We start from the raw sequence: 9,030 nt of genomic DNA on the forward strand, positions 1-9,030 counted from the left end.
CATTAAGCTAAACTCTGTGAAACTGACTTTGGCCATGTGAAACTATTCCAGATCACGTTACAATATTGTTAAAGGCCCTCACAGACTGACCCCGATTTTTGGTAATCCGGACTTTGTCCCGGGCCTCTCTGCCTCTTTTGCCCAACCCTGGTTGGGGAATGATCTGACGCAGGTGAAGGATTTCTATAACTCCTTGACTCGTAAACTTCTCACCTTCCAAGAGTTACGAGCTAAACATGGTGACTTACCCAATGCAATTTTTTATCAATACCTGCAGATCCGGCACTATGTCTTGAAGATGTTTGGTCCCCAATTGCCTCCTAACCAGTCCCCGCTGGACGTTATTATGGCCACTAGATCCCACAGAAGGGGTTTAATTTCGGATATTTATGGAATCCTCACGACTGACACTGAACTCTCTTTTGTGAAACATAGATATATGCGGTTATGGGAACAGACCTTAGGAGCAGAGCTCTCCTTACATACCTGGTCTACAATTTGGGAAAACCTCCGGAAGGCCTCGGCATGTGTGACACATAAAGAGGTGAATTATAAGATCCTCACGCACTGGTATATGACACCTGCCAGATTGCACTCTATATATCCCACTGCCTCGGCGGCATGTTGGCGACACTGTGGTGAGGAAGGGACATTGTATCACATATTCTGGACATGTCCTCTCTTGGTGGAGTATTGGAAGGGAGTTTTAGCATTGCTTGAGCCTCTGCTGGGCCGTTCCTTACACTTAGACCCGCAAACATTCCTTTTAGGGAAACCATTTCCCAGATTAATGAACCCTGTTCAGAAACTGGCCAACCTTATCTTAACTGCAGCCAAACGTCTTTTAGCACGACACTGGAAGTCTCAGAGAGCTCCTTCGGCCAACGAACTCAAAACAGCCATCCAGGATGTGAGGCGGATGGAATACTTGGCTGCCCTACACAGATCCCAGTTGATGCTCTTTGATAAAGTATGGTCGCACTGGGACTTGATCCATACTATTTCTACCTGACTTCCATCCCACCTGCAGCTGCCCATTCCCTCAGGGATACTATCGCTCTTGAGTCTATATACCCTCCTCCTTTTGTGTAAGCAGATGGTCCTCTCCCCTGATTCCCCCGGGCTCAAATGGTTTACGGTTTGGTTATATTTTTTTTTATTATTTTTATTTTTTTATTTTTCATGTTCCTTTCTTAATTTTTGATTACTGTCCTAGTCCACGATGCTAGGCTCATATCCATTCCTAATGCTTCTGTCTCCATGCCACAAGGTGTGCGCCCACGGGCGTTATTCAATGGAATTTTCTCATGCGATTGTGTATGCCTTGTTGTTAGGCCACTGACTCTGTTGTGAGTAAATGAGTCTGCAATGTGATGATATGCAATGCTTTGTTAAAACTTCAAATAAATAAAGAGTTATAAAAAACTATGCCCTCCCGCGCATGCGCAAATACCATTGTGCATGTACAAATAGCGGTGCTATGCGCAAATAGTGCATCGCTATTATGGTGAGCAGGACTGGGCCAACGGGGGCCCATGAGGCCCGGTGGTCCACCAAGTTTTTTTTCCTGGTGTCCTGCCAGCCCGGTCCCACCCTGGCTGGCATTAAGGACCACTGGGATTCTCCCTGGTAACCTGATGGTCAGTTTAACCCTGATAGTGGTTTTTCAAACCTCATCAGCTCCAAGGTGAAAAGAAAGCAGCAATAAGAAAATCAGAGCATTGCTTTTTGAGACTATTTTGTCTTAAATTGCAAAGTATGCATACTGTACATTTACTTTTGTCTTGAAGTTTGGGTTGTGATTCTTTCTGTCAGAAGCAAATAAGGAGCAACCAGATCCAATGCATAAAAAGAAAGCACTTTACTATTATACAGACAATGAGAACAGTAAAAAAAAAAGCCCTTGGTTTTGGTGTTCTAGGGATACACTTTAAGGCAATCCTATAAAAGGACTTCAATTACAGCACAATATAGTATATTAATATATTTTTCTAGGACTTAAATTGCTGTTTCTGGTTCCCAGCATGGATATTCAAATTCTGCTTAAAGAAATTACACCTTTTTCCTCTTGTGTCTGCACTGAAACAGATAAAGTGTTTATATTTTGTAGCCGCTTTACCGAAAACATTAGAATGTTTGCATTACACATTAGCAAACAAATAGAAACAGAGGAGCAGTAAAGCATAGTTGCTTAGGGGTTAGAATACTTTGACTAGGTAGATTTAATTTAATACACCACTAAATAACAAAGCCTAACTGGTCACCATAGCAACAAATATTTTTTTTCATTTTCTTAGGCTGAAGGTTATATAGTTAAACAATTTCAACACACGAGGGAGCTAGTGGCTCAAGGCCAACACATATATTTTCTTTTTAATATATGAATTAGCAAGAACAGTGCTAGGCTCTTTATTGTGTCTTGGACAAAAAGACAAGGCTAGAATCAAGCCATAAACCACCATCTAGAAGAAGAGAAAAAGCAGACCCTCTGCTGGATCCTCCTTATTAAGCAAAAACAAAAATTTGCCTGAACCCAAAATGAGCTTGCGCCCTGAATCAGTGACTGATTGTTTTGCACATTAGAGTTCTGTGACATTTCTTTCCATGCAAATTGCCCTTGCCAGTGAATCACCCATTGCCCCCTGCCTTGGTAGAACTAAACCCTAATCGATTATACTCCTTCAAGAGCCTTAGGGAGAAAAGAATAATCAGAATATTTTTATTCCTGACATTTTTCACAATCTTTTAGTTCCATTTACTTTTAGAAGCATTATTTTATGGTTTGTGCACATTTTTTTGTTATTTAAATGTTTTATTGTCTTTCAATAGTACATTCACCTTTTGACTTTTACATAGGCAAGAATTACGTTGGGGATAATTTCACATTCTTTGTAGTAAAGAAACAGTGGGGCTCCATTTATCTACACTGGGCAAATTTGCCCATGGGCAGTTACCCATAGCAACCAATCAGTGATTAGCTTTCTAAAGCCAGCTGCAAGTAGAACAATGAATGCAACATCTAATTGGTTGTTATGGGTTATTGCTCATGGGCAAATTTGCCCAGTGTTGATAAATGACCCCCAGTGAGAGGTGGTAACGGGGAGGAAAACTTATCTGGAGAGTGAGCTGGTGATCATGGGCGACTGAAGGGGGTGACAGGAGGCTGCAAGCATCTCCTAATTTCCAGGAGAAGCACGTTTCGGCAGTGGCTTTCGCAAATTGTCTTATGGCAGGAACAACCCAACTCATAATGCCCAAAACATTAAGGTTCTTTTTTGATAATGTTATTCCAAATCATACTAATCTGAAAAAATGTTTGTATCAGCTCCTGAATTCTATTTTATTTTCAGATGCATGAAAAGGTTATCCATAGTTCTGAACAGACTTTACACATGGAGGCCTAATTATTGAAGGTCAAATTTTAGTAGTTTTATAGGTTTTTGAAACCACAACTAAACTCACAAACTCTAAAACCAGGTTTCTTGGTTTCCTGGCAGTAACCAATCAGTGACTTGAGGTGGCCACATGGGTCATAACTGTTGCTTTTGAATCTGAGCTGAATGCTAAAGTTCTTTTGCAAACTCACTGAACAGAAATGTACCATGTGACCCTTTTTAAATCTCTGACCTACTCAGAATTAAAGAGCTGAAAATCAGGATGTTGTGTTCTGTTAGACATCCAGTCACTCCAGTCTTTATACATTACATTTTTGGCTAACTTACTTTATTAGAAACATTTTTTATTTTGCACAGCCCATCTATTTAACCAGTTTTTATTTTTTATACTAAACTATTCCTTTAAGATAATTTTTTATATATTTGATGTGACTGTGCACCCCAACATATATATATATATATATATATATATATATATATATATATATATATATATACACATCTATCTTTATTTGTGAGTTATTTGCATTTTGGTGAGGGTTTGAACATACACTAAGGGGCCGATTCATCAAGGGTCGAATATCGAGGGTTAATTAACCTTCGATATTCGACTAGGAATTGAAATCCTTCGACTTCGAATATCGAAGTCGAAGGGTTTTTGTGCTATTTCCAATCGAAGTAAAATCGTACGATCGAACGATTTATCCTGCGATCGCAGGAATAGTGCCTTCGATTCGAAGAATTCGGTCGTAGCGTACTGTCGAATACGATCGAAGTAAGATCGAAGTGCCCCTTGCCCCACTTGTATTCGAATCGATCGATTCGAAGTTTTTATGCCCCACTTCCTTTTTGCCATTTTTTTCAAACAGGAAGCCCTCTAGAGGCCATTTTAGGTGCATTTTCGGCCCAATTGCGCACTTGCTATTTAGACTGCACAGGTGGAGGAGGTGTCTGAGGCAGGTTGCTTTTTTTTTGAAAATGGCTGGTAGGAGGAGGCTTGAGGAGGAGGAGGAGGAGGAGGGGGAACGTCTCTCCAGCCCTGGGGAAGTGCCAACGGAGGCTGGATCCCACACTATGTGGGATCTTAGTCGTCGCAGGAGGGGGAGAGAGGGGGGCACAGGCTGGGGAGTCACTGGGAGGGGTTCCTGGGGGGAGGAGGAGGAGGAGGAGGAAGAGAGTGGGGGGTCCCGTAGGGGAGGGGAAGAGAGTAGTTCAGGTGGGGGGTCCCGTAGTGGGGGTGAGAGTAGGGCAGGGGGGTCCCGTAGAGGGAGGGAGGAGCGTAGGGCAGGGGGGTCCCGTAGAGGGGAGGAGAGTAGGGCAGGGGGGTCCCGTAGAGGGGAGGGGAGTAGGGCAGGGGGGTCCCGTAGAGGGAGGGAGGAGCGTAGGGCAGGGGGGTCCCGTAGAGGGGAGGAGAGTAGGGCAGGGGGGTCCCGTAGAGGGAGGGAGGAGCGTAGGGCAGGGGGGTCCCGTAGAGGGGAGGAGAGTAGGGCAGGGGGGTCCCGTAGAGGGAGGGAGGAGAGTAGGTCAGGGGGGCAGGAGCATAGTGTAGGGAGGGTGTCCCCCAGCCAACGCAGGGAGTCCCCCAGGGCACGCTGCGTGTCTCGCCCGCCATCTGGGGCACGCAGCGTGTCACGCACCCCACCCAGGGCTCGGAGAGGCTCCCCCAGGAGGAGGACACAGAGGCTGCCCAGCAGCGAGGAGGAGATGGAGGCACGACCAACTGCCTCAGAGAGGAGACAGGAGGAGGAGGAGGAGGGTGATGATGACGGAGGAGAGGAGGGCCCCACCAACAAAATGGCCCGAAGGTTTACCAGTGATGAGAATGGAGCACTGGTGGATGAGGTGTTAGCGCGATGGGATGTGCTGTTTGGGAGTCGGTCCCATCGTATCAGTGCTGCCAGACGTCAACACCACTGGCAGCAGGTAACGGACAAGGTGAACACTGTGGGCGCTTTACACAGGGATCGCCCCACAGTGTACAAGCGCTTCAGTGACCTGAAGCGTTGGCTAAGGGCAAAGCTGGTTACCAGAAGAGCTAAAGCCCAGAAGACCGGCGGAGGGCGAGTCCCTCCACTCAGACTGAAGCCCTACGAGCGCCGGCTTCTGGACATTTTGAGCAAAGAGGGCAGTGAAGGAGTGGACACAGACTGGAGAAGTAAGTTGAATTTTATAGAAACAAACATCTGACTCCTTTTTTCCACATTCACATCATTTAGATAAATGTCTAATTTCCCCTTTAGTATTTCACTTCTTTGCTAAAATATTGCTCCTGTTTTGCATTAGAGGAGTTTCTTGTGCTTTTCTTTACAACTTTGCTGTTTGTTCATTACTAGTTATTAAGTGCAGCTGTAACATAGACAAAATGGCAGCCATTTCTTTATTAACCATTTCCCCACTATAGTACAAATGTTTAGAAACTGCATTAAAGGGGTGGTTCACCTTTAAGTTAACTTTTAAGTATGTTCTAGAATGGCCAAGTCTAAGCAACTTTTCAGTTGTCCTTCATTATTTATGTTTAAAATTAAAGGACTCTTTCCAGCTTTAAAATGTGGGTCTAGAAATGCTCTGTAAGACTACACATGTGATGTTATTGTGAGTTTTTATTACTCATATTACTAATTAGACCATCCACTAATTATATTCCAGTCTCTTCTTCAGATGAATGCATGGTTGCTATGCTAATTTGGACCCTAGCAACCAGATTGCTGAGACTGCAAAGTTTAGATCTGCTGATTAAAAACCTAAATAACTTTAAAATCACAAGTATTGTCATATATTACATTCTCTTCTGCTCGCACCATTGCAAATGTATTTAAAGGAACAGTAACACCAAAAAATATAAGTGTTTTAAAGTAATGAAAATGTCATGTACTGTTGCCCTGCACGGGTAATACTGGTGTGTTTGCTTCAGAAACACTACTATAGTTCATATAAACAAGCTGCTGTGGAACAGGAATTGAAAAAAGTCTATATGGCACAGGTTAAATAGTGGATAATAGATAACTCCATTATGTTCTACAGAGTTTATCTGCTGTGTAACCTGAGCCTTTTCTCATTTGAATGGCTGCCCCCATTGCTACACAGCAGCTTATTTATATAAACAATAGTAGTGTTTCTGAAGCAAACACAGCAGTTTTACCAGTGCAGGGCAACACTATTTTCATTACTTTAAAACACTTATTTTTTGATGTTACTGTTCCTTTAAGTTTTAACCATTCCATCTCACTTGCTGTACCATTCCATTGGAGTTAGTATTTGGAATGAGAAATAAAATAGATTTGTAGCATGTGGGAGGTCTCTTGCAATTCCATATGATTTTGTTTTTTTAATACTTTTTTTGTTTTCTTTATTCACAATTGCAGTACCGCCGCAAACATCGCGGCCTGACTCGGGCAGTGACCAGGACCAGGACGACGCCGCTCAGCAACCCCAGGAAGAGGGTGAGGCTGAAGATCGTGATAGAGCCCCGGAAGCTCAAGGTACAGACATGTTCAATGTTGTGGCCAATGTAGTTGCTTCCTCGACTTGTTTACAGCATTACTAATGTCCTATCTCACATTACAGAACACCGAGCTGAAAGCCGCGCCCAGTCACCAGCTGTGATACCTGTGGTGCCCCCCAGACGTAAGAGTAATTTTATAACTAATAACCCCTTACTTTATTTGTCTGTGTGTCACCAAAGATGCCATGTATTGGTTAAGCTGAGCTCAGGAGAGGTGGTTAGGAGAATAAAATAGGATCAGACAGCTAGAGCAGAGTTTCTATGGGAACCAGTAATGATGTCTGCTCAGTGGCTGTTAGATTGGAGGGTGTGTTTAGTAATCTGAGCTGAGAAGAACTGAGCATGCTCATTAGCCAACAGCCAAATGGAATTCCTGAGGGAGGGCCAGAGTGAGTTAGAAGAGGAGAAGGAATTCTAAGTGATTAAGGGGATACTGCAGACTTTACTGTTAACCTTTTAAAAACCAGTGGCAGGTATCTGAAGCTCCTCCTCACTGGGAGGGAGGGTTTACATGTCCTTTCAAACTTTTTTTTTGTCAAAAAAAAAAAAACTTGTTTTCCAAGCTACAGACTGGTGTGAAATTTTCACTCTAATGTTTTGTTTATGCCAGCCCGCCCAAAAGAAAACACCACCTCCAATCTAAATGTGGCCAAACACGGGCCAATAAAAGCTGCCGACAGACCGACAGCTTATTGGCCCGTGTATGGGGGCCCCCGACGGGCTTCCCCGATCGAGATCTGGCCATAAGTCGGCCAGATCTCGATTGGATGGGACTAAAATCCCGTCGGATCACGAAGGCATCTGTTCGTTGATGCGGTCCTGCGATCCAACCGCCCGTTCCTATTCGTTATGATCCGATCGTTGGTCCCTAGGGCCCACAATCGGATCAGTGCGATATTGCCCACCTCAAGGTGGGCATATCGGAGAGAGATCCGCTCGTTTGTTGTGGGTTATGCACATTCCAATATATATACTTAGATTTGATTTTTCTTGTAGGTCGTGCTGCTGCCACTGCTGCTGCTGCAGCAATTGGGGGACCACCACAGGAGGAAGGACGGCGACTGGGTGAGCAACCTGCGGCACAACCGGGGCTCGTTGACGCCATGATGGCTGCCATGCAGGCTCTGCTCCACCAGCAGCGCCGCCAGGAACTCTGGATGAGGCGGTGGATGGCCCTAATCCATAGGGATATTCAGGAGACCCAGGTGACCATCCATCGTGGAATCCAGGACCTGGTGGCAGCTATGGCAGCCCAGCCTCATCAACCAGGGGGCTCTGCTGAGGGTGAAGTCCCAGGTCCACCTGCTGCTCCCCCTCCACCCCCTTAAGCTCCTCAACATCGGAGGGAAAGGGGGCATAGAAGGGGAGACGGTCCTGTCCGAGGGGACAAACGTCCCTAGCTCCAGTCTGTGTCATTTTCCATCTGACACTGGCCTCTTTGCCTGTTTTTCTCCTGGTAACAAACTTTGCCCTATTGACGCTTCAGGTATCACTTTGTCCGTTACCCAGCAATGGGACTGACTCCCAAACAACACATCCCATTGTTTACACTGCTCCATTCTCATCACTGAGGGGTGCCATTTTAACATCTATTGGCACCCTTTCCAATAACACCTGGAAAAGCACTTCAAAACATCTAAGTGCATTTGCTCTAACATATGTATATATGTATGGTGTTATCAGCACCAAGGTGTGCCATATCTAACACCCATTGGCGCCCTTTCCAATAACATCTGGAAAAGCACTTACAAACATCGAAGTGCATTTGCTCTAACATATTTCTATGGCGATGCTGCAGTGTTGCCGAACATATTCACTTGGCCAAAAAATGTTACATGTAAGGGTCAATGAATTGTATTGCAAGCATATGACTACACTTTGTTATGGTGTATTTATCACTAGTGCAGTGTTGCTTCAAAGGTTCCATATGCTAATCAAGCTCTGTATTTATGTGGTTTACATGTTATGTGCATTCATGTAACAATGGCCTATATTCTGCAACTGTCAAAGTGAAAACAGTGTACCTTGTGCTTTGCACTATGAAGTTATGTTGGCTACCTCTAGCCTACTTTGGCTACCCAGCACTCATAATAGGTGCTAACGCCTACCTCCTCCTCCTCCACCTGTGCTCAT

General features: G+C 44.5%; 1 protein-coding gene across 1 annotated transcript; it reads left to right on the forward strand.

Annotated features, from left to right (window-relative positions):
• The first annotated feature begins 4,931 nt into the window (after nt 1–4,931).
• LOC121400660 (myb-related transcription factor, partner of profilin-like) lies at nt 4,932–8,401 on the forward strand. Its single transcript, XM_041584285.1, has 4 exons — nt 4,932–5,550; nt 6,758–6,874; nt 6,960–7,019; nt 7,894–8,401. Exons 1-4 carry the CDS (start codon nt 5,100–5,102, stop codon nt 8,223–8,225), a joined length of 960 nt encoding a protein of 319 aa, XP_041440219.1. The 5' UTR covers nt 4,932–5,099; the 3' UTR covers nt 8,226–8,401.
• Nucleotides 8,402–9,030: the final 629 nt, after the last annotated feature.

Source organism: Xenopus laevis, chromosome 2S, assembly GCF_017654675.1.
Source record: "Xenopus laevis strain J_2021 chromosome 2S, Xenopus_laevis_v10.1, whole genome shotgun sequence".
NCBI classification, from domain to species: Eukaryota; Metazoa; Chordata; class Amphibia; order Anura; family Pipidae; genus Xenopus; species Xenopus laevis.